This window comes from Arachis hypogaea, chromosome 20, assembly GCF_003086295.3.
Source record: "Arachis hypogaea cultivar Tifrunner chromosome 20, arahy.Tifrunner.gnm2.J5K5, whole genome shotgun sequence".
Classification (NCBI taxonomy): domain Eukaryota; kingdom Viridiplantae; phylum Streptophyta; class Magnoliopsida; order Fabales; family Fabaceae; genus Arachis; species Arachis hypogaea.
This window is the reverse complement of record NC_092055.1, coordinates 93,625,023-93,652,328: the sequence shown is the minus strand read 5'-3', so window position 1 is coordinate 93,652,328 and position 27,306 is coordinate 93,625,023. Positions and strand designations below refer to the sequence as shown.

Sequence of the window (27,306 nt, the reverse complement as noted above, 5' to 3'; positions counted from 1 at the left end):
TATTTTGAATTTATTACTGTGTAATTGTGTTTATTTTATCTCCTTTGAATTTTTGTCAGTCTATTTTTATTATTTATTATTTTATATCAGTTAACTATTTTGTATCCTTTATTATTTTGATTGGTAAATTGGGAGGTTGAGCAGGGATAGGATAAGAAAAAGCATATGAAGGTCAATGTTGTTAGCCTGCCACTATTATCACGTATAGTATGGTTATGCTAATGTATATATTTTGGTGTCTTTGTCTGTGGTTGTGACTGAGCTGTCTCGTAGACGAAGAGATTCGCTGCACTGCCTACAACTTTGCTCACCTTCTCAGAGAATTCCCCTTTTGGCTGTGTTACTTTCTCTCATGTCTTTGTCATCTGCTTTGGTCCAAATTGTCGTGGTTGTAGTGATGTCTCCAATGGTGAAGGTGATGTGTTTCCCATGTGTTCTCTGATTTTGTTTCAAATAAATATTAATTTACCTTTTTGTAACTGTGATGTGTTAGCAAAAAAATTGTAAATCTTTTATTTGTGAAAAGATAAATTAAAATCTTCTTTCCCGTGATTCTCTATGGATTTGTGAGTGTTCTTTCTGTGTTTTGTAGTATTTATTTTTTAATTCAGATATCTGTATATATTTTATTCGGCGGGGTGATACTAATACTGATAATAGTATTAGTAAACTATCGAAAGTTGCCTGTGATTATGTTGTTATTTGTGGTTTTTGGTGTTACTTTAAGCATCAAGCTTATGTCTTTTTTGATCTTTAGATTTTTGGCTGTTGTACTTTCTCTCATGTCTCTGTCATCTGCTTTGGTCGAAATCGTTGCGATGGTAGTACTGTCTCCAATGGTGAAGGTGACGTGTTTTCCATGTGTTATTTGATAATTTTGGGTAGATTACTGATATTTTTGGGTAGAAAACTGATATTTACAGTTGTTGGTTACAGAAGTTGTGTATTGCTTACATAGCTTACTGAGCAACTTCATCTCCAATGGGTCGGCAAAATCTCTATTGGTGGCTAAGTATTGGGTGGACACCGATTAGCTGCTGGGTTCCGAGAAAAATTCCTTCTAGCACAAAGTTAAGTTAAATAATTTTTCTTCATATCTATTTTTAGGAAAACTGTTCAAACTTTGATACAATGAAAGAATCTTGTGTTATTCTTGCTCACTATTCAAACACATTGTGTCTTGATGATTGTTGGAGTTTTCACATTTTGTTTGTATTTTAATTTCAATTGATTTTCTTATTCGTGTTTTTTGGTGTTACTATTAGTATGAAGTTCATGCCTTTTTTCGATTTTCGGATTTTTTTGTGATTGTGGTTTTTGTCTTGCTTTTCTTGTGATTGTTTTTTTTCTTGTCTCGACTATTTCCCGTGGTTGAAAAAAATTGTCTATGTGTCATCTTGGTTGAATTTTACTTTAAATATGCTACTGTGTAATTGTGCTAATTTTATATATGCTCTTGATTTAAGTGAATATGTGAAGAACTGAGTTTTCTTTTAGTGCTAATTCTAGATATGTTCTTGATTTGAATGTTATACAAGTTCGAAGGTGCATGTTATTTTTTATTTTCACAGTCAGTGTGATTAATTGTATGTTGATTTTAATTTTTTTCTAATGGTTTAAACTGTTGCTTCGTATACTAATAGTGTGTTTTTTTTCTTGTGGTTAGTGGGTCTAATATTACTCTTTGTTCTAATACATGAATGAAAAATTTATTCAGATACTGCAACGTCAGAGGATTTTTCTTGTCTCTTTGCTTATTTTGTATAATTTTTTTCTCTTCTTTTTAATATGCTCATATGATTATGGTTTACTGCTTTATGAGATTTAATTTGTTTATAATGTGTTCCAATTTTTCAACAAAATGGTTTTCCCAAAGTATAGCAGTTTATACTTATTTTATTTTGTCTTTTTTTTTTATTTTCCATGCTGAGTGATGTGTTTGTTTATTTTTTATAGGTCTCTCATCTTAGATATCATGATTGATGTGATTGAGAAAGATATTTGGTATTCTCAATAAGATCTCATTTTTTTTGTTTTTTAACTCTTATATATGTAAAATTACTTTTTAAATAAGTGTAGAATCTATTTCTTAGGTTCAATTTAGTGTGTTGTTTCCTATGCAATAACTCTATATACCTATATCGACTTGTGTACTTTTTTTATATGGATTTGGTAGAAGTTAATAGTCTATGTGTGAGAGGTCTATTATGAGGTAAAAGGATTCAGTTTGGTGTGGATCGGTTGTAGGGTAATTTATCACTCTATAATAGTATTAGATTTGTTGAATCATCTCTTTTTTTCAATTGAGGTAGGACTACCTGGTGACTCAATGTGTTTTCTCTCTCAATATAAATTTAATTTAATATTTTTATTCTTTTTTAATTTATTTTACTCATTATTTTTACAGATTGTTTGCTTTGGAGGAATATGTGGTAAAAGAAAGTGTAACAAGAGAGAATGGGTGAAAAATAAAATTTCTTACTGTTTGGTTTAGGGAAGAAAATAAAAAAAAGGAAAAAATGAGTTGGAGTCCATGTAACTCTTTTCTCTTCATTCATTCATGAGATGAAAATAGCTGGAAAATGTCACAATAATATCAAAATGAGAACTTTGTGGTTTATTTAATAGAGATATTAAAATTTTTAAATTTATTCTCTTTGAAATTTTAAAATACATCTCTCTTGTTATTTAATTTTAAAAAATAGTTTTTGTTAGATAAAATATTAGTTAAAAAGTGGGATAACTTATTTATTTTATTTTTTTCTCACCCTACATCATGGATGATGTGTTGACTGCTTTTTATAGGTCTTTGTTGTTTGTTGTGATGATTGATATGATGACTGATGTGATTGAGAGGGGCAGTTGTTATTTCCAATTATAATTTGTTTTTTATATATTATTACTAGGTGCTATATATGTCAAATCAATTTTTTTGGTGTAGAAAGTTGGGACAGCTTGTGACTTTCCCTTCTTTTGGGTTGTTTTAGATTCTAGCTATAAATTGCATCTATCTAATCACTAAGCCAATGATCTATTATTTACTTATATATATATATATATATATATACTGTTACTACCTATACTAGAAATACATTATCCAAGAAATTATATTGGATTTGATTTATAAGTTAACATTGATATTCTAACCATTTTCTATTTAGTGTTATATATTTAGGTTGAATGCTTAATTGATTTTTTCAAAATATTAATGTTGTTTTGATATTGCTGCTCTTTTTATTTCCATTTTGTTTGTGATTGATTATTCTAATTGATTTGTTCATTGATATATTATCTTTTGTTGATTTTTTTTATTTTTCTTTCCCTGGATTTGAAGTTCTGGGATTTAGTTGTTAATGGTTTACATTGATTTAGTAGATTCAGTTAGATATTGGTGGGTTATAAGATATTTTATATCTCTTATGATAGTGTAAAATATTAGATTTATCAGTCCCTTTTAACCAATTCTCTTATTATCCTATAATAGTATAATAGTCAGGTGAGATATGCTAATAGATGTCTTTTCTTATTCAGTTTGTTCCCAATGACTACATTATAAGTGTTTTTGGTTGTGCCTCATATGTATATGCATACATGTTCAAGTAGATTAGATGTTAGTGGGTTTTAGGGTATTCTATTCTATTACTTTATAATTATAATGCTATGAGATTTGTTGGAATCTGTCATTTCTTATTCAATTGGTGCCCAAAGAGGATAGCATAGGTGTTCTTGATTGTGGTAGCTACATATGTATGGATGTATAGATATGTATGTGATAGATATTAGATGATGTATGCTATGTGATACATATTTTCCCACCTTTTCTTTGAGGTATTCAAATTCAATTTTTTTGGTGATTTCTTAGCTTGTCTATAAAAGGGACTCATTAGTTGTATGGTCTAATGCACCTTCTTCCTTCTCTTAAATCTTTTGTTTCTCTTTTCTATTTATTTTTTTAGTTTTCTCTATTGTGTTTAGTGGTTGAGCCAATGCCTCCTCCATTTGATTCTATCTCTAAGATCCACCCTCCAAGGGAGGCATGAAAACTTAAAGTTAGGGTACTAAAAACTTGGATTGTTCCTTCATTTGGAAATCATGATGTTGCAAATTCAATGGAAATTTTTCTTGTTGATGAAGATGTGAGTGGCTGTTCATTGTTGGTCTTGGGTTGATTTTATTTATGGCTTTCTTTCCTCTTGAATTGTATTCTTTGTAACTGTTTTTTTTTTATTTGTTGTTATTATCTTGTGCAGTCTAACAAAATCCAAGCAACTGTTAAGAAGCATCTCATAAATAGGTTTAAAGAGAATATTATTGAGGGTCAAACATACCGAATTGTCATATTTTAGTGTTGTTCCAAACCAAGACAATTATAGGGTAGCAGAACATGAGTTTAAGTTGGTTTTCCTTAACCGTACAACTGTTATTCCTGTCCCTGATGATGCTATCCCCAAGACATGTTTCAGTTTCTATCCATTTGATGAGCTGTTGAAAATGACTACAGATTATGTTTACTTAGTTGGTAGGTGACTTTATATCTGCTTTGTCCCCTTCATTTTCTTTTTTTTTTTGTTTCAGTTTGTTGCCTTTTTTTATTGGTTAATTTTTTATGAAAGTGTGCAGTTTTGAACTGTAATTTTGTTGATGTTTGTTTTTTTGGACAGATGTTATTGGTTTGCTAACTTCTGTTGGTGAAGAGAAAGAGTATGTGAAAGATGGCAAAGTGATGAAGATGATTGTTCTTGAGTTATCTTCAAAAGAGTTTGTTTTATGCGCCTTATCTCAATGTTGATTGTGTTTTGTATTGGTTACCTATTATTTATGTTAAGCATTGGCCTGTTAGTTTTTAGTGGCGTTTTATATTGAATTGTTAATGGATCTAAGTTTTTAAAAAAAAAATTTTTTCAGGTTGGCAATACGCTGTGCTCTGTTTGGGGAGTACGTGGATGAAGTGCATCGTTTCTTAGGTTCTAGTTATATGGAGCAGCCAGTTGTTGTGATCCAGTTTGCCAAAGTTAAATTCTTTAGGGGTAGTGAATATTATAATGTTTAAGCTTCCCAAATTCTTCTGAAATTTCTTTGTTTTATATTTAGTTTCATGTTTTTCCTTATTTATCTATTCAGCTGGGTGTTTTGTAGGACAAGTTGGTATCCAAAATGTTATGCATGCTACTCGCCTGTTCTTTAATCCAGATTTGGCTGAAGTTGTTGATTTCAAAAACAGGTTATTGGATAGTATTTTAATAAATGACATGTTTAGTTCATTGATGTTCGTATTTATAGTTTTAACTTGGTTAATATAATTTCAGTTTATTCTCTTTATTTGTGTTTTAAGTTTAGTAGAGATTGTTTCTGTTTTTTTTTTTCCTGATCTTTCCCTTTTTTCTTTTTAATTCTTCTATGATGATTAGTATGGTTGATCAAGGTATCAATGGAACACAACCATTGTTTATTGCTAATGACGGCAAGGGTATTTCATTGGAAGATGATTTTATGTGGCTTACTAGGAGATGCACTATTAAGGAACTCCATGATAACAATGAGGTTTATTGAGTTTTTGTCATGTCTTTAATCAATTTTGACTTAATTGTCCTTTGATGAAAATCTTATATAAAATTATGTTTTCTATTTATATCTTAATATTTATTTTTTTATGTTATAATAGGAAGGGTCTTTTGTGGTTTTTGGTATTGTGAGATCTATTGTGGATGAGGGACCTTGGTGGTATTCAGCTTGTGTTTATGGGAAGTCAATTCAGCCTCAAGGTGGTGCATATTATTATGATTTTTGTCAGCACTATGTTATCAATGTGACTCTTAGGTACCTTGTGTTTATTTCTTTATGTGTGATATTCTTTTTTTTCTTTCTTTTTCCTGCTGTTGTTTAATTCTCCTTGTTCCATTTTTCTAATTATAGTTGTTTTGTTGTTTTTTGTGTTAAATTTTTTATTGAGTATTTCTTCTATGGTCAGATATAGGATCAAAATAGCGGTTGAGAATGATAATGGACATGGTGTATTTGTCTTATTTGATTTTGAGGCTGCTTACTTACTGAAAAAATCATGTGCTGATCTGTTTGAAGAAGTTCAAAAGGATGCAAGTGTATGGTTTATTCTTTTTTTTTTTGTTGAGTTTAATAGTGGATTAGATCTATTTATGCCATATATAATTGTTTGTTCAATGTGTTTGAGTGTGTATTTGGTCCTTGATTTTTCTAAGAACCATGTGATCAAATTATTTCACAGGTTGTTTGTGGAGATAGTTATCCTGTGATGTTCCAGCAATTGTTGGGGAAAAAATTGGTTCTTAAAATAGATACCAAGAGTGTTGGTACAGACAAATATTTTGGAACTTTTCGTGTGAGAAGAGTTTGTGATGATGCAGCTATTATTTCCATGTTTGAGTTGCCTAACTATAATGCGGATGATGAGTGCACTCCATTAAAAGTTGCATCTTCAAACTTGTGTATTTCATATGTACCTGTCTCATAATGGTGTTTTACTTTATTTCATCCTTCTTGTTTTTTTTTTTGATTGATTTTCTTTTATATTTTTTAATAAATTGTGTTTAGGATGGTTATTTGGGAAAGATCCCTTCAAGTGACCATGAATATATTGTTGGCAAGAAGAATCCGTGTGAGGTGCTGGATGAGAGTATCACTTTTGATGGGAATTGTTCTAATATGAAGACAAACTGCAAGCCTTTGATTGATTTTCTTGGTGAAAAGGGTGCTGAAGTTCCTGGATTGGATGATATAAGTAGTGAAGTTGATATTGTGAAAGAGAGGGAAAATTGTTGATGATAGTGTACTTGCTGATAGGGAGTGCAGCCTCGAAATTGAGGTCCTCTTGAATTCTCCTCCGGTGGAAACTACGGTAAGTTGTTTATTAAAAGTTATTTAAATTATGAATGTGTTGGTTGGTTAAATTATCTATTGTATTCCATGAATTATGGAGGATAATCAATTTAATTAGGTTAGAAAATTAAGATGATTTGTCAATCTATATGTCTGCGTGTTCTCTACTATTTATATTTATTCAATTATTCCATTCTTTTGCATTGTAGGGTGTACTTTCTGTTGTTCTTGATGGGTCCCTGTTCATGTGATCAAGAAAGAGACTCTTCACAATCCTTCTAGGGGTGAAAAGGTTAAGAGAAATATGAAAAAAGTTTTTGATGATGTTGCTGATGAGGAGCTTGGCCCAACTTCTAAGGTTCTCTAAGACCGTGATCTTTGAGATGTTTTAATGGAACTGCTGGTGTTACTGTGAAATAGTTTACTAATCTAAGTAGTAGTTAACTTATATACACTGAATCCAATGTTTCAATCAGATATAAAGATGCTGCCTCTGTCCCATCCATTTTTTGAGCTGTGTCCAAAGACTAGCATGGTTTCATAGTTTCCTTTTATTTATTTGTACTTTGTTAGGGATTGTACACAGTGTCCTATATAAATGATGTGATATGGTCAGGTTATGGATTCTAGGTTATTTTGAAATTTGCACCTATGATGTTTATTTATATATATGTATGTACTTTCTTGTGAAAGTACACACTAAATGAAATTCAACAGCTTTTCTATTTATTAATATATTGTGTACTTTTAATTTCTTTAACTATTGTTTTGTAGTTATTCGAGTATTCTGTCAAGATATTTTCCTTTTTACAATGTCCCAGCTAAAAGATAATAATAATAATAATAATAATAATAAATAATAATAATAATAATAATAATTTTGTCAATATTAAAAGATAAACATGTAAGATTACTGCTAGTGTCAAACAAGGAATTATGAGTTATATGTTGTTCTTTTAGCTAGCTATGTATTAGATATATTGTGTTATTAGGTCTAGCTTAGATACTATGGTTGGTGAGTCACCTTTTCTACATATTTTTGTTAGATTAGCCTCATATTAATATTAAATATTTAGGTTTTACATTTTTTCCTCTCATTCCTATTGTAGCTTTAATTTATAGATATTTATATATGTGTGTGTTTATATATATGTGTATAGTTTTGTTTGTTGAAGTGATTTCTTGGTATCCTTTCACAAAAAAAAAAAAAATACTCAAGTGTTATCTTGAAGATTCTTTGTTCTATATGTTACATATGGTATGTATTGTGCCGTGCTCATTGTTGTTTGTGATATTTTGTAGGAAATGTTGTTGGCTCATTACCTAACACTACATCCACAAATACTATAGGTTATTTTTCTTTTTTCCTATTGGTTAAATATTGTAGATCTTCATTCCTTTTCACCTATCATATTTGTTATTGTTACTATGGATACTATGAATTTTTTTATATATGGGTTTTCTTTTTTACGTTTCTTGTTTTTTATAATTTTTTTTACTATTATCTTATTTCATCTTTATTTGAATGTTCTTTTGATTTATTTTAAATATCGGATGATGTAGGTGTTGATCGAGATGCTAGCAGTCTAACACAAAATTTATTAGCTTCAAGTATTATCATATGTTTAAGTTCTATTTTAATTATTTATAACATAATCTTATATTTCGTGTATTCATGTGTGTTTTATAAAACTTAGTTTCAAACCAATAATAATAATAATAATAATAATAATAATAATAATAATAATAATAATGGTAGTCGTGGTGATTGTAGTAATGTTTAATTTAATATATCTTGAATATTAGTTTCCTTTAATTTTTTTTATTTCATATTCTATGTTTAATTTTATTTTTATTTTCTGGGGGATCCTTTTTTATTTCGTATTGTAAATGATATGTGTGTAACATATATTTAAAGTATCAAAGATTAATTATGCTTACTCCATAATCATTTATTTTTCAAAAAACAGATGAATCAGATATATATGATCCTTCCATAAATTCTAGAAATCCATTTGATTCTCTGATTGATCATCCTCTTTTTTCGCAAAGTGGGCTTCAAGGTATTTGTTTTTTTTATTTTTTGTTTCGTTCTATGATAATATTTCTTTTTATCGTTCGATTTAATTTGTATGTGTTGATTTATTTAATTTATTCATACTAATTTTCTTCAGTGTGTTTGTGGTGTAACGTGATTGTAGTGATCTTTTCCTTTTGTTTGAAATTTATACAGGATGTCTTGATATTGGTGATGCTGATTACACTTATTCATTTTGTGGGGCAAATTTTTGGTTCTTAGAGCGTGTTGAAAAATATTCAACAATAAATCAACTAGTATTTACACTTTGTTGCTCGAAAAGAAAAGTTCAATTACCCTATTTGCAAAGGCCTCAAGAATTATTGTGTAACCTTATAGATGGTCGTGATAATAAGTCTTTACATTTTCAAAAAAATATCAGATCGTACAATAGTATGTTTGCATTCACTTCTTTTGGATGTAAGGTGCATGACTCAATTAACGATAGTAGTGGACCACCTCAATTTATCATAAATGAGCAAGTTTATCATCGAATTGGAAATTCGCTACCAACTATTGGTGAAAATCCAAAATTTACACAATTATATATCTATGACACACAGCACGAAGTAGTCAATCGCCAGGGAATTTTTGGGTACGTTCTTTTCAACTTCTATGGTTGATTATTAGTATGATTATTTTTCATTATATGTGTATCATTTTTAGTTTTTTTGTTTTATACCATGGGCTAGAGAGATTTTAAATGAATTGTTGTATTATGTCTTTCTGTAGGTAAACAACTGAAATAGATAAGGAATTGATAGTTGGTCTAATGCAAATGATTGAACACAATGTTATAGCCCAACTGTTTCGGAGAGCTCGACAATTTTATGAATATCATCCTTCGCAGGAATTTTGTTTGAGATTGTTTTCTCAGTGAGTACATGATCCAAGAATTTACAATTATCCTTCGTGTGATGAGATTGCTGCTTTGATAGTTGAAGATTTCGAATCATCCGACCGTGGTCGTGATGTTATTGTTTAGTCCACCAGTGGTCAATTGCAACGGATTTATGAAACTCATACTTTATACTTGCCATTATAGTATCCTTTACTTTTTCCTTATGGTGAGGATGGCTATCAATTGAACATCCCGTACCGAGGGGTTCAAAATACTTACGTGCGTGGAAGAAGGACGAGGTTGTCTTTGCGTGAGTTTGTGAGTTTTCGATTACAAGTGAGAGAAGATGAGGGAAGCATCATTCACAAAGCTAAGAGGTTGTTCCAACAATTTGTTGTTGATTGTTTTGCATCGATAGAATCACAGAGACTCTTTGAAATTAGGAAGAAACAAAGTACAATTAGAGGGGAGTTTTTGCATGGTATAGAGGAAGCTATGCAACGTGGTGATGTTGAAGCATCTTCAATTGGGACAAGGGTTATACTACCATCTTTTACAGGTGGTAAACGTTATATGTTTAATAATTGCTAGGATGATATGGCAATTTGCAAACATTATGGTTATCCTGATTTGTTCCTCACTATTACTTGTAATCCAAATTGGCCTGAATTTTAAAGATATACCTGTCGTGAAGGAATTCTAATTACTGATAGACCGGATATTTCTTGTCGAGTTTTTCATGCTAAGCTGAAGTGTCTTCTAACTGACCTTAAAGGTGGCACTTTTTTTGATCCTCTCAATGCTGGTATATTTTTCGTATTTCTTTGATTTTATATTTTTTTAAGACTAACTTATAATAACTTGTTTTTATTCTACAATTTATTTTTATATTTATTGATTTATTAGTTGTTATTTTATATAGGTATGTATACAATCGAGTTTCAAAAAAGAGGTTTACCCCATGCACATTTTTTGCTTTGACTTGATAGAAGTAACATGTTGTAGAATGTTGAACTTGTTGATGAATTAATTTGTGCAGAATTATCTAATCTTGCAAAATTTCCTAATTTGTATAGGATGCTCACAAAATATATGATTCATGGTCTGTGTAGTAGAATACGGCCAACTTCTCCCTGTATGAAAGATGGTAAATGTTCAAAGATTGCTGTTTTGCTTTTCTTTTTTTTCCTCCATTTGTTTCCTATTGGAATTCCAACTCTTCTATTTTCAACTATTATTATTTTTTAAATTGTGATAAGTCAGTGTATAATGTTTGCTTATGTTAGTCTAACTATTTATTTTCTTTTAATTAATAATTAGCTATATTTTTTTTACCTGAGATTCAGAAATTAAAATCATTTTTTTTATGTTTAGGACATTATTATGATGAAATTGAAGCTAAGATTGTGTTTCTTAACATAACAAACATCATTTGAGTTGTTAATGTTTTCTTTAACTTCTTATTACTCAAAATCTCTATTTTTGCTGTTTATTTGTTGTTGCATCCAGTAAACTTATATGTACTTTTAATTTATTTTTTTTAGGAAGATTTAGAAGGAGGAGAAGGAGGAACTAAGTTTTCAATGGATTATATGCAAAGTGCTGCCATTTCCTCTAATGATGATGAGTTAATATTGAGTTAGTTGTTTAAAGGATTAAGTTTATGCTATGAATTGGCATTTTCGTATATTATATCAGGTCAATTTTTATGTTTTCTTTTCTGTGGCAAATGTTTTCTTTGTCATTTATTTTCAAAATAATATTGATTGATTGATTGATGGAATGACAACTTAATTACCTTTAATCTCATTGCACTATTGATTCAAATGAAGAAATTCTAGAATTTATTTGTGTTAAAATCAATTTAAATTTTAAAATTTATATAGTTACTTGAACTGCATAGAATATGTATGCATCATTTTTGATTTAATCGATTTGTGTGCATTTTCTAAATGCAAAAAAGTGTAGGATTTGTTTGTGTTTAAATCAGTTTAAAAAATATTTAGCTGCTCGAATTAGTTACTTGAGTTGCTGAATAATTAATCATTTTACAAAGGATTTAATCACTTGAATTACTTACTTGAATTGGATAATACTCTTTTATTGAAATGACAAGTTTTCTAATTGGCAATTTGTTAGGAAAGAAAATATTATATTTAATGGATGTAAATCATATTTGTGATCTCCAACGTTTCGCAATTCGTGCCATCTTCCATGATTTTCTTTTTTCACACTTCTAGTGATTTCATTCTATTTTTTCTTTGGACCTGATTGTTTATTCCCGATTTTGTTAATATTTGCTGTTGTTATTTATTTAATCATTGTAAAACAATCTTTTTTTTTATAATGGATAAAATATTGGATTTTTTCTACAATATTGATAAAGATATTTGAAGGATCAAACAGTTGAATGACGATGTATGCAGATACAAGTGGTTCCAACAGGTAAATTACTCAGTATAAAGTCCCTTAGATTTGACAACATTATTTAGATTTCATGACAATCGGTAATGGTACATACGTTTTTTTTCCTAAGTTCTGTTTTAGCATCGTGGTGAATAGACATATATTTTATTATGGTGACTGAAATGTCTATGTGTCCTACAGTAGATATCCTCGATCCCCTTACTATGAGAAGACCATGACAAATTCAGACCTCAGCACAAGTCAATTGGTAAAATAACTTTAATGAAGTCAGTTCTTTCTTTAACAAACTTATGAAATATTGACTTTGTATTTATTATTGCTTATGTGAAAAACCCCTCCCGAACCCTTAAATATTATATATTCATAAATATTATATACAAGTGTATTAACCCGTGCCATGCACGTGATAAGATTGAAATTATAATTTTAAATTATTTTGTTAAGATTAAGTTAAATTATAATAATTTGATTAATAAAAATATAACATGTTATGTATTATTTATTTTTTCTTAATCTAGTGTTAAATATATTAACTCTAAAATAGTTATTAATTGGTTTTAATAATCTACTTTTTTCAATAAATCAAACATATATACTCAATGTGATCATAAACAACTTAATAATACTTAGACCCACCAACAAATTTTTATATGTTTTACTGTCAAGTAAGAACATATCAAAATTAGCTCAAAATAAATAATAAATTATTAGAGAATTCTAATGCACAAAATTCGCTAATAAACAATAAATAATTTAAATCTACTAAAAAATAACTCAACACTTTTCTTTGATGCCTGCAAAACATATACCTGAAATAATATTATATCAATGTTAGTATACGGTTTTACAATCATCGACCGTATTTACTATACATGACTCCTTAAAAGTTATTCTACACACGTGTGCAGTCGAAAGATAAATTACTGGACTTTATTTTATTTTTCTAAATTATTATCATTATGTATTATTCATTAAATGCTAATTGTAATATTGTAATTTAATTATAATAAATATATTTTTCTAAAATAAATTTAGAAGAGAGAATAGTGCTTTCATTTTGGAGGAAAAATGAATTCATGAGGAATTGACACCTCACTTTTATTAGTTGATAATGTATTAAATATTGATTTTATATAATTATAATAAATATATTTTTCTAAAATAAATTTAGAAAAGAAAACAGTGATTTCATTTTACAGAAAAAATGAATTCACGAGGAATTAATACCTCACTTTTATTAGTAAGAGAAAAACCCAGTTTTAGTATATTTTGTCATTATTATACATTTTTCTCTAATCATATATCCACTATTTTCTTTTCTTTGTTTCAGCATTTTGAACCTGAGTTTAACTTCTCATAGTTCTCACTTCTCAGTCATTCTATTAGACATAGTTGATAACTATTGAAATTCTTCGATTAATATAGGAAAAAAATATATTATTATATGATAGAATTAATATGAGTATATTTTATTATTAAATAAACAAAGTTAATATAAAATAAAATTATACATAAGAAAAAGCAAAGAAAATAAAATTAAAATAGCAAAAATGATAAAAAGATTATTTTTATAATTTTGTTTTATCATTTTTATTTATAGAAGATTAGAAAATAGTAAATTTTTAACTAAATTAATTTATATTTGTTGTATTCAATTTAAATAAGTAATAAATTATCTTATTTTAATTTATTCCTTAAATTTATATATCATAAAAATTAAATTAAATAATTAATATACATAATTTTAAATTGTGTGATACTTAAATATCTATTCAAATCAATTAGTTGATATAATTGATTCATCATAATGAATTGTCTTTAATGAGTTAAACAAAATAAAGCAGAAGCATGCTACGTTGATTCTATCATTAAAGGTAAAAATTCGATTTTTATATAATAGAATAGATAGAATAGATAATATAATAAATGGCGAGAAAGAGAAAGATAAACATTTTAGATCCTAAGTTATTTCATTTGGATGTTGCAATGTAGGTATCACATTATTTTATTTATTCCACCCTATGGACCCTTATATAACTTTATTTCAGTATCAATGGAATTTCACTACCTTTGAGTACTAAATTAAAATTCAAAATGAAACTGAAAAAAAAAAGTAAAGAGTATAAAATTATTGATTGAAAAATACTCTAAATAATAAAAAGCCAAATTAACTTTAATATTAAATTCATTAATACAATTTTAATTTTTTATTTACAATTATTTGATTTATAAATTATAATAAATCGTGTGATATTTAAATACCTAATCAAATCAATTAGTTGATATAATTAATTTACTGTAATAAATTGTATTCAATGAATTATAAAAAATAAATTAAAAAACACGCTAAGAAGTATGCAACGCCCATCATGAAGTGCATAAATTCAATTTTTATATAATAAAAATATACATTCTTATATATGTTATAGAAATATGATTTGATTCCATTAACTTGCTTATTTTTTTTTTTAACTTGCCACTTATATTCAGTATGAAATTTTAATTTTTCTAAAATAAATTTAGAAGAGAGAATAGGACTTTCATTTTGGAGAGAAAATAAATTCATAAAGAATTGACACCTCGCTTTTATTAGTTGATAATGCATTAAATATTAATTTTCTATAATTATAGTAAATATATTTTCCTAAATTAGTATAATCATACATTATTTATTAAATGTTAACTGTAATATAAATATAATAAAGATATTTTTCTAAAATAAATTTAGAAGAGAAAATAGTGCTTTCATTTTAGAAGAAAAATAAAATTTTGAAAAATTGACACCTCACTTCAATTAGTTAAGAAAAAAAAATACAATTTTAGCATATTAAGTAGAAGTATATTATTATTATTATTATTATTATTATTATTATTATTATTATTATTATTATTATTAAAAAAATTTTCAATTGATAATTGATAAGTAGTTTAATATTGTATTAAATATGAATTTTATATAATTATAATAAAGATATTTTCCTAAATTAGTATAATTATGCATTATTCATTAAATGCACTCATTTTGGAGGAAAAATAAATTCATGAGGAATTTAAACCTCAATCTCATTAGTTGAGAAAAAACCCAATTTTAATATATTAAGTAAATTATATAAATAGAAATACTTGCTAAGTATATATAAAAGAGGAGATATATAATTATATATAATATAATATAATTGCTATATTTGTAACAGATATAAATTGTTATAATTATAGAGACTTACTATAATTATATTAAATTAATTATAAATTTAAATAAATAAAAGTGATAATAATTAATATTTTTTTCTTTTTTATATTTAATATTTACCGTAAATATAAAAAATATTGAGAAAAAAAGTAGATACTGACTTTATTTTATTTTATTTTATGTCATGGATTTTTTTACTGAAATTAATGGAGGAAAAAAAATCTTTATGATTATATATCAATCTCAATCACAATAAATAAGATGAATCGGTTGAGCAACTAACAAATTTAACGGGTAAATGTTATTTTCCATTTATGGAAAAAATGAGGTAACATGCATGTGTATATTAATATAGGAAGAATATATACTCACAACTTTAAAATCTTCAAAAATATTCGATTGTATTATTTTTCAAGCCAAAAAATCTATCCTTAATTTTCATTAAATATTTATATTAATTCAATTAGATGAGTATTTTAATAAAAGGAAAGATTATTATTATTATTATTATTATTATTATTATTATTATTATTATTATTGAATAATATGATAATTATGTTATTAATATTAAATTGGCTATTAATATATATCAATATATATATATTGAATTATCATTAATATTAAATTAGTTATATATATATATTGTTGCTTCTACAATCGTGCAATAATATTTCCTTTCATTTGTTAACTAATTAAACTTGGTTATTTATGTTAAATATATTTAATAATTACTAAAAATTAATCATATAATTATCATTATATTATTAATAACCAATTTATATTTTTCTAAAATATAATTTTCTATCTTATTATTATTATTATTATTATTATTATTATTATTATTATTATTATTATTATATAGGTCACCATTAAGATAATAACTTGTCACTAATAAAATTTTAAGATAATGAATAAAAAATAGAATTATATCAATATAATTAAAATAGTTAAAATTATTTTTGATTGATAATTAGGTTAATAATGCATTCATTATTAATTTTATATAATTATAATAGAGATATTTTTTTAAATTAGTATAATTATAAATTATTCATTAAATGCTAAGTATAATATTATTATATAATTATAATTAAAATAATTTTTTGAAATAAATTTAAAAGAGATTAGTATAATTACAATAAAGAGATTATCGTAAATTAGTATAATTATGTATCATGCATTAAATACTAATTATAATATAATTATATCAATTAAAGATAATTTTTAAAAATAAATTTAAAAGAGAGAAATATGCAATCATTTTGGAGGGAAAATGGATTCACGAGAAAATGGCACCTCACCATTATAAATTGGGGAAAAACTCAGTTTTAGTATATTAAGTAAGTTGGGGGAAAACTCAGTTTTAGTATAATTATGAATTATTCATTAAATGCTAAGTATAATATTGTTATATAATTATAATTAAGATAATTTTTTGAAATAAATTTAAAAGAGATTAGTATAATTATAATAGAGATTATCTTAAATTAGTATAATTATGTATCATTCATTAAATACTAATTATAATATAATTATATCAATTAAAGATAATTTTTAAAAAAAATTTAAAAGAGAGAAATAGTGCAATCATTTTGGAGGGAAAATGGATTCACGAGAAAATGACACCTCACCATCATAAGTTTGGGGAAAAACTCAATTTTAGTATATTAAGTAGATTTATTGCAGTATTTGTCCACTCATATCTAAAACCATCTGGACAGGGTTTTGTGTGGAAGATAATTAGTCCACATTCCAGTGTAGAAAAAAATATCTTTTTTTTCCATCTTCTGAGAAGTGAAGGAAGAAATTCGGAATGAAAATTTGGGGTTGAGTGGAAAGAGTGCTATAGATTGTAGAAGTTAAAGAGGAGGGACAAGCTTATCCTGAGATTAGTCTCCATACGAGACCGGTACATACAGTTGGAGATCAAGAAATCTTAATTTATACTTAAAAATGGCTATTTATCTATTAATATATAGAAACAGATATTTTTGTTTATGTTTTCCATTGTATTGGATATGTTTTTATTTTCTTTTTTCTTTTTATGGATGCTTGACAATCTATGTTTTAAATTTGCTAAATAATAGGTTTTCTTTTCATTCTGAGTCCTTTTAATCCCGTGTAATTTGTACGGGTACTCTTGCCAGTAAATCTAAACTTTATGTTTTCTTTAATAGGAATTGTCTATGGTGGAGAAAATACAAATGGGTTCTTTAAAATCATGGTGGAATATTTTATTTGTAGTTGTTATTTATTCTTGGTACAATTTTATTAATTTATATTAATAACTAACCAAAAGGTCAAATTAAAATTTTTAAATTGCTAAATGATCCCCGTCATTTAGATATTGACAGTAGACCCTGTTATTCTTATATCCTTTGCATCTCATTTTAGTATTGGATCATCGCAGGAAAGATCCAACCTCATAGATCCGCATCATGAAGCTCCATCCACTGCTCGATCTTGGTAGTGTAGTCGCTACCACGCCACCGCTTGTGATCTATGAATGATGCCGCGCCGGTGTTAAAGTAGCAGGACCTTTGGAGTTAAGGTAGACAATGTGGCGGCGGACGTAGGCAGAGAGGAGGGTGGTGAGATAGTTAGGACGCAATTGAGGAGGAAGTCGAGGGCGGAGTGGATGGGGATGAGGCCAGCGATGGAGGCATAGTGGAAGGGTATGTTATGTTTAATGGATCGTCTCTCTTGTGCACTCACCAACAGTAGCGAGCAAGTAGCTAAACGTGAGGAAGGTGAGCAATGAGTAAGGGCTAAAGAAAATATAGAAGAGAGAATTTGATGAAAAGTAACCGATAGAAAATTCATTCACAATTGATTAAAGAATTAAATTATGCATGATTTTACGTACTGAAATATATACTAGTTAAGGTAGGGACTCAGTCAAAGCACCAAGAATCAAGAATTCTTCTAACAAACTTAGCCACTAAATCTTAACAACTACTACCACTGATATCTAACTAATCTTTATTATATTTTTTTTAACACAGCAAATTCAACCGTTATAATGAGATGCAAATTTTGATGCAAATTTTCAACGGAAAGAGTTATGGTGAGATAAGAGAAGGAGAAAAAACGGGTAATATTGAGGAACAAGATCGAACAGGAAGCAATACAAAAAAAAAAATTCTTAGTATGAGGGCTGAATAACCGAAATAATGCTCAATTACAAAATTTCAATAGAGTCCCAAATTTTTTTACAATTCAAAAAATACCCAGATTCTTTAAGGATCAGAAGATAATTCCAAAAAAATACATGACATACCTGAAATTTTTTCCTGTATTATAATTTGAAAAACTATTTTTCGATTGTTTTTTGTCCGACTATTTTTCGATTTGTTTTGTCAACTTTACAATTGTTTGGGCCAAGGTGTGTAAGCCCAAATCCGTAATCCATAAATTGACCCGGCCGGTTTTAATAAAAATCGGTGAACCGGAAGGTTTGAGAAATCCGGACCGGTTCAATTTTCAAAAAAAAAAAAAAAAGATAACCCTAATCCCAGCGAAGGATCCCCTCCCCAACCCACGCTCTTACTCTCTCGCTCTGAAACAGATCTAAAACGGGCGAGCTCAACGCGGCGCCACAACCTTCTCACTCTCGCAGAGCCGCTGTCGCCGACACCGCACGGTGGCCGTCTCGTTGCCGAATCCGCTACGTTTGCCAGCTCCTGCTCCTTCACTGCTGTCGCGTCGTCTGTACCTCAGTCCACATCTGACGCCTCCGTCCGCGTCGCGTCGTCCCTGCGCCTTCCCTGCGTCAGCCAGCTCCTGCGCCTTCACTGCCTCTCGTTGTTCGTGTACGTCTCTCATCGTCGTCGTCGCGTCTTCATCCGACGCGGCTCGCCGGCGCTGCTGCCTCCCCCTCGCCGCTCTCTGCTTCGCCGTGCTTGCTCTCTCTCTTCTCTGCCCGCGTTCTGCCTTCACATCATCAGGTAAGCTTTTTAATTTTTTTAAGTTATTCAGTTGCTGGATTATAATCTTTTTAACTGATTAATTGATTAACTGATGTTGGATTAACTGATTCAGTTGATCTTGATTGTTGTTGATTATAATTTGTCGATTCTTGGCAGATCATTCCAATTTTGTTTTTACAGTGTAATATATGTAGTGTAGTGGTTGATTGATGCCTTTTTGTTCTTTCTGATTTTTGGTGTTTAGGGTTGATTTGTTTCTGTTTTAATATCATTATGGTGAATTGAGGTGCTGTTTTTATATTGTTGGTGCTGTTTTTTATATTATTCTGTGAATTTATATTGTTGGATAGTGGATTGGTTCTGTGAATTGAGCTGTAGTGGATAGGTTATGTGAATTTATATTGTTCTGCTCATGTTTATTCTGTTGCATAATCTGTGGTGGCATGGTTTTGTTTGCAGGGGTTTAAACTATAAGTATTTGGCACTTCTCAGGTTCTAAGCTTTTCGTCTAAAGGTTCAAACTTTTGAAACTCTATTGCTTTCTTCTATCCCCTTTATTTGCAGCGGACGACTTTGACAAATAATAATTTGGCAGAATTAGTTCATATTCTGTGCACGAAGGACTTATGATCATATGCTATTGAAAGTTCTAGTCATAATTGTCTTTTATGGGAAATGTTAAAAACAAGGCTCAAATTAGTTATTTTTAGAAATTGAGACGTTTGTTGTTAAAATGTTAGTGATAATATGTATTTCAAATTTTAATTTTAAGTTTATGACTATTTTATATATTTTATTTACGTGGAACCGAGTCAACTAGTTCAAGTAGTGATCCACCGGTTGAACCAGTGACCCAATGATCTAGTAACTTGACCGGTTTGATCACCGGTACGGTTCTGTCAACTATGCTCTAGGCTCTCTCTTCTGACTTCCTTCTCTATAGATTTCGAAAGGATCTTGTGTTCCAGCTACAGCATCAGCTTCTGCTTCTGCCCTTTGCTAAGGTTCGAATGGGTGCTCAGGACCTTCTCCATTTCTGGTATGCTCTTCATCCAAGCATACCTTCTTCGTTGTTTTCCATTTTGCTTCTTCCTCTCAATTTTTTAGATTACCTGCTTTTCAGTTAGGGTTTTTGAGGTGAAGTGAACCTCGGTTTCGTCTGTGAGCTTGATATTTTCGACTCCATCGAAATTCTTGCCGTTGATTTTGAAGAATCGACAGTGGTTGTCAATGTTTCATTTACCCAGTTGCATTTACTCCCGTGAATTGACTTTTGATTCTTCGTCCAGCTGAGATGCCCTCAAAGCATAGCTTGCTTATTTGTATTACTCTTAACCCATCAAAGACCAGTGAATCATTCAAATTCAACACACACTAATCTGAAACCAATTTCTGGTACGCCTTCTTCTGCATTGCCTCACCGCCATACCAAGTTTTGTGCCTTTTCTGTGTAATTCCATTCGTCTTCCACCACTTACCCGTACTTTTTATGTTTGGTTCTGTACCTGGTTTCCGCTAGTTTGGTTCGTTACTTAGTTCTCCTTTGTGAATTCATCCAACCTTTTCGCCAATTTGGTGTTAGTTTCAACTTTCAATTTACAGCCGAAATTTATTTTTGTCATTTGCCATGTACACATTGCATTTTTATTGGTATTATTAGCACTATGAAAAGTCTGATATCTTAAGGATGGAATTGGAACAATGGAATTGATGAGGAATTTGGTCACCGGGTCGAAGAACAAAGATGCAAAAAGCATTCTTTATTGGATTTAGTGCTCGTCTTCTCTATCATTAAATATGTTCTTGTGTACTTGTTTGATGACCCAATTCATATTTAATGTTTTTCTGTAGATGTTGCTGCTAAGTTTGAAGTCATTTGGTATGAGATTGGTGATGTAGAGTCACTAGGCCAAGATGGCATTTATAACTAAGATAAAATGGGTTGTTCTTTCTGTGATTACCTTATCTCTGGCATCCATCATCATTCATCTGTCGCTAGCGAAGTTTTGGGCAGTTAACATAGTGCAGTATAAAGCAATGCCTAGCCTTCCAGAGAATTTTGTTCCGACCTCGGGAGGACAGGTGAGTTCTTATGTATATATGTTTCGAGTGGATGCTTATGGTTGTGTACTTGTGTTTTGTGTTTTGTGCTTTTTTTGTGTAATTCTTGACTCTGGTTTAAATATTGTAGGTTATAAAGAATAAGAAGCTATGGGGTTCCATACAGTCATTGGAAGCATTGCAGCCTTATGCGAATGCTAGAAGCAATTACTCTGGTAAGAATTTTGCGGCTATTTCTTATCTTCTTAATATGTAGACATGGGAAGGAACAATTTTTAGACTTGCAGTTGAGAGATTATGACATAAAGCTATGTTGAAACATAAAATATTTTATTTTTCATCCTTCTGCTCTATTTTTGTTTTCCCTTATTGATTAAAGAAATGAAATAATATATGCCTTGCAAAGGCACTCCATATTAAATTGATCATGGCCTATGGGAATGCAATCTTGGAGATGACTAACATCCAACTTAAGGTCTTGATTATAATTTATTTTGGAACATTCTTCATTTATACTTCTTAGTTTGTAGCTCGATCTGAAATTAATGAGCGCAGCATAATCTTGATTTGACTACAAAATTGATTATATTTTTAAGGTTTTGTAAGAAACCACAAAACTAGGCTAATATTGTTTTGTATTTTATATCTTTGACAAATTTAACAGAGAACTATGTTACTCTCAGCCTTTCACAATGTTAAAGCTGATCATTTTTTTTTTGTCATATTCATCCTGCTATATCTTCCCCATCAAGTTTCTGTTTCTTTTCTTTACAGCTCCAAAGGACCAGAGCAATCGTTTCATCTATGCAAAAGTCTTTGGTGGTTTTGCAAATATAAGATCATCGGTATGATCCACCAAAATGTATTTAACATTTAGTATTATTTTTGGTAAGCAAGTTAACATTTTTCTTGGTTTTGTAGATTTGTGATCTGGTTGCTGTTGCTAGGTTTTTAAATGCAACTCTCATAATTCCTGAAATTCAAGAAAGTACTCGCTCAAAAGGAATTAGGTATATGTGGCTAAGTATCTGCATTCATTACGGTGCTGTTGGGATTTATATATTAATATTTTCTTAATAATATATTCATATACACAATTTATGTTTTCTTACTATTTTTTTCAGCTCTAAGTTCAATAGCTTTTCCTATATCTACAATGTTGATCAGTTCATAGCCTATCTCAAAAATGATGTAAACATTGCAAGGACCCTTCCAGAAGGTCTGATGGAAAGGAGAAGAAAAAATGAAATTCCTTCATTTAAGACTACAAGTTCTGCTTCTCCAGACTTTTACCTGGATCAAATTTTACCAAAGCTAAAGCAATCAAAGGTTATCGGATTAATTATTACAAATGGTGGGGCTCTGCAGGTATTACATATTGCATTATTCTGAAATTGTTAATTAAAGCCATTGTTGTGGTCTTGTGGATTCTGTGCTTGTTATACTTTAGGACATCTTTGTCTTCTTTTACTTGTGGTTATTAGTGCTATATATATAGTCAGTAGATTATTTCATCTTTGATTGCTGTATGTAGTACTTAAGAGTAGAATCTTGTTGGGCATCATTTTGTTTCTTGTGCTTATTGCTGACTTCTATACCTGTCATGGACTTAAATACATATACTTTAGCATCACTCTTATGCAAACTAAAGAAGTTGTAACAAGTTAATATATGTGCAGTAGAGGGGATGTAGTTTTTTTAGTATTTTACCTTTGCTGAAAACCTTCATTGCCAAAGAATCATGTGTTGTTCTATTTTTGTTGAGCTTAAAGCATCCTAGGTACCCACACTTACTTCTTTTGTTTTGCATTTGTATGTTTGTCCAAGTTGCTAGAGTTAACTTGAGAATGATATACATTTTTGCAGTCTATTCTCCCTCCTGGCATGGAAAATATTCAGAGGCTACGATGCAGGGTTGCTTTTCATGCCCTTGAATTTCGTCCTGAAATTCAAAGGCTTGGCCGTCGGATGGTTCACAAGTATGAATACCTTGCGGTTAGACGAATTAGTCTAGGTTTGCTTTATTGTAACCTAGATTACTCCCATGTTTTTGTCACTGCCAACTTTATTTGATTTTGAAATTTAAAATATGTGATTGCATGCAACTCTATTGTCTAAAGAAAATGAGAATGAAATCTGTCTAAAAAATTGTAGGCTTTTTTAATTCTAGTGTGCTGTTTCATTTTTTTCCCTGTGGCGATCATGCTATGCCCATGAGTAATTAAGGTTTCCTACTGTTGATGTATAAGAGATTTCTTCTTTATTTTAAGGCTAAGAGCATATGGGCAACCCTTCTTAGTATATCATCCTGGCTTACTGAGAGATACATTGGCCTACAATGGTTGTGGAGAACTTTTTCAGGTTTGATAGAGCTGTAGTTTCGGTTCCACAGTGCATATATCTTTTAGGGGTTCATTTTTCTTATAAATTCCTTCTAGTATTGGGTTACATTTTTTTCCCTCTCTCAAGAAGGAACTTTTTTGTTTTGTTAGGATGTCCACACTGAACTTATTCAGCACCGAAGGGCTCAAATGATAAAGGACAAAATTCTTAAAGGTGAATTGAATGTCAATTCACACTTGCAAAGAGATAAAGGTCTATGCCCCCTCATGCCTGAAGAGGTATGTTTGTTCCAGAAACTTTGGTTTGGATTCAATTTCTTTGTTTCAGTGTTAAGAAGTATATTTGACTTTATCAAGTGTGAGAACCTTCCAGTACAGTTTCAGAGTATAGTTTGTTGTGCAGAATAAAATGCCATGATCTTTAGGATCTACTTTAGACTGAGGACTCCCATTTGAGGGAATCTCAGCGTCTACTAGGTTGACCAATTTTACAATTATCTATGTTGCATGAGTAATGTGGCATTTGAGAGCATTGCTTCCAATTATGTGCACAAAGATGGATTGTATTTTGAAATTTCAAAATTTTACTCCTGGGAGGTTGTTATTATTTTGACTTTTGCAGGTTGGCATTCTCCTTCGAGTAATGGGTTATCCTGCCAAAACAATTATCTACGTTGCCGGCTCTGAAACATTTGGAGGTCAACGCGTTTTAATTCCTTTGCGAGCCATGTTTACCAATACTGTGGATCACACTTCTTTGTGTAGTGAAAGAGAGTTGTCTGAGTTGTTTGGACCGGAAACATCTCTTATTCCAAAGTCATATCGAGCACCTCCTGCAAAAAGTCAGAAAGTACTTACAGATGAATGGAAGAGGGCTGGTCCTCGTCCTAGGCCTCTTCCTCCCCCTCCAGATAGACCAATTTATCAACATGAAAAAGAAGGTTGGTATGCCTGGATCACTGAGACGCCAATAGAGCCTGATCCTTCACCCTTGGATCTGAGGATGAGAGCGCATAGGTTACTTTGGGATGCACTAGATTACATTGTTTCTTTAGAGGCAGATGCCTTCTTTCCTGGATTTAACAATGATGCTAGTGGATGGCCAGATTTTTCAAGCCTGGTCATGGGACATCGACTTTATGAGACTGCTGCTTCAAGAACATACCGACCAGACAGGTAAAGTGCACCTTGCAGTTGAAATCAATTGGTTGATATTTGTACAGGACATATGGCAGTTTCATCAAAAGAATTAAACCTCCTGATTTTTCAAAGGAACCAAATTTTCTAGGTCACTAGTTGAATAGCATGCATAACATGACATAGTTGGAGGATCTGTTGCTTTCTGGGCCAGGGCCAGGCGAGGGAAGGGGTAAAAGTGTAGGGAAGATGAACCGTATTTACATCGTTACTCCATTTCTTAATAATAATTCTAGAGTGACTTTAGAACATATTTTTTATCTATGGAAAACTTAAAATCTTATGTCCTATTTAAGACATCCATGAGCAACACATCTGCATGTCTCTGGTACTTTCCTGTTCCTTTTGAAGATTCTTGAACTTGTTCCATGCATTAATTAAAATAATAAAAATCATTACAAAATTTTATGGTATACCCTCATTTGAATATACGTGCAATTTGAATGTTCATCCTTTACTGCGTCACTTGATTCCTTGAGTGTTTTCCTGCATATCTGCATCTTAGTCCTTAGGTAAAGAGTCTGGTGGATTCTGCTGCAGTTGTGTATCTCCTAAATTTGCATTTATTGTGACAGTACTTTGTTCGGTATTTTACAGGAAAGTAGTTGCAGAACTTTTCAACATAACTCGGGAAAATATGTACCATCCCAAACATAATTGGACAATTTTAGTGCAAGAACATCTAAACAGAAGTTTAGCCGAAGAAGGACTCGTAAGGCAATCTCTCCTGTCAAAACCGGCAGTGTTCCTTTCCCATCCACTTCCGGAATGCTCTTGTAGAATAGCTTCTTCCAAGATTGTAAATCACGTTAGAGGTCAGAACGGTCGGTATCTCTATGGAGATGAAGACCAGTGTCCCAAGTGGATGCAGCGCGCAAATATGGCAGGTTCTGTACTGAAAGAAGGCACCAAATCTGAAGATGATGAGCCAGATTATGAAAGTAATGACTTTGTTGATGAATCTGACAAAAGTGAGGGTAAAACTAATCAGAGTCAAATCTGGGATCAAGACGAAGAAATGGATCCAAATGACTAAAAATTGATGTGCATAAATAACTATGGTCTATAGTTATACGTTTTCCACATTTCCTTAATTTCTTTGAGAGGTATAGGTTATTGCTGAGCATAGTGGGTATTCAAATCTATTCTTTCATTAGTTTTGGACGAAGAACATTAATATATTCTTTTTTCTTACTTTATGTTTACCACTTCCAAGGGAATTTTTGTTGTAACATACACATTACAAAACAGAAAAGAAAAAATATTACGTTCTGGCTTAATTGGAGCCAACAGATGAGCATTCTAAGTAGATTTTTATTTCTCCTGTTTGCTATTTAAGATAGCTGCTTAGTAGTTCCGATGAATGATTCCTTAGCCCCTCATTGTTGGTGCACAAATAAATTGATGGTTGCATGAAAGAAATATAGATGCAACGGTTCTTATTTGATTATATTTATCTTATTCTCTAAAAATTTTGATCACCAGCTCTTAATGTGAGCCATATAGGATGCAAGCACTTGTCAAAAGAGTCAATCAAAATTACTATAGGTTTTCGAATTGTTCATTTAAAAAAAATTGAAACCCTTCTTATTAGATGGCTATAATACTTCTCAAAAATTAAAATTCTTGATCAATGAAAGAACAATATCACTATTTTTTCTCAATAAGATAGCAAAGTGAATGATTGACTCATTCTACATTACAAAAAATTGCAGAACATGGATTCTTATGTTTCAACAATATTTCACTATCAAGACAATTGGTTGAATCTAATAAAACCATTTCATAGGAGTTAATTGATATCTTTTTTAAAGCAAATCGACTTCGATTTTATGGGTCTTTTGAGATATTATAATGTGTTGGGAAGTTACATATCGGTTGAAATTGTCCGAAACAACTAGAATTATCCAATTTTCCATGTTTCTCTGTAAAAAAAAATGCATTAATCCAAATATCTAGCCATAAACACTTCCAACCGCAAACCAAAAGAAGTCCTCCAAGTTCGCATCAATGTAGCAGCACAACTTGAAGATTTACTAGAATTCAAAAATTTATAGGAGTTGCTGAAATTCAAAAAGTGTTCCCTTCTTTCCACCTTGAGGACAAGGTGGCTCTTCAAGGAATAGGTATTGTTAAATACCCTGAGAAAATTAATATTGAAAAATAAATAGAATATAAAAGAGAAACAACAAATGAGTCAATCATTAGGAATGAGAATCTTTCTCTTTACCTTTTAATTATTCTAGAAATAAAAAATGAGACAAAGAGCTATGGGTAGGGAATGAACAAGTTGTATGCTCATTGATAAGAATAATAGAATATGGGAGTGAATTATCCAAATTAGAAGGCAACACTACATAATGAAAGAGACAAAGCATAAGAGACAGACC

The 27,306-nt window shown here is 30.1% G+C and overlaps 1 protein-coding gene across 5 annotated transcripts; it reads left to right on the top strand.

Moving 5' to 3' along the window:
• The first annotated feature begins 18,841 nt into the window (after positions 1–18,841).
• Positions 18,842–26,210, top strand: LOC112786933 (protein EMBRYO SAC DEVELOPMENT ARREST 30). Of its 5 annotated transcripts, XM_025830307.2 has the most exons (14): positions 18,918–19,334; positions 19,776–19,830; positions 20,260–20,355; positions 20,440–20,711; positions 21,168–21,398; positions 21,508–21,592; positions 22,152–22,222; positions 22,299–22,387; positions 22,502–22,745; positions 23,244–23,356; positions 23,648–23,738; positions 23,870–23,998; positions 24,342–24,895; positions 25,514–26,210. In XM_025830307.2, the coding sequence occupies exons 5-14, from the start codon at positions 21,231–21,233 to the stop codon at positions 25,950–25,952; spliced, it is 1,983 nt and encodes a 660-aa protein (XP_025686092.1). In that variant the 5' UTR covers positions 18,918–19,334; positions 19,776–19,830; positions 20,260–20,355; positions 20,440–20,711; positions 21,168–21,230; the 3' UTR covers positions 25,953–26,210. The 5 variants fall into 5 exon arrangements, with proteins under 5 accessions (XP_025686091.1, XP_025686092.1, XP_025686096.1 ...); XM_025830308.2 differs by lacking the exon at positions 20,440–20,711 and having other exon boundaries at positions 18,919–19,334; XM_025830306.3 differs by lacking the exons at positions 20,260–20,355; positions 20,440–20,711 and having other exon boundaries at positions 18,842–19,334.
• The last annotated feature ends 1,096 nt before the right edge of the window (positions 26,211–27,306 follow it).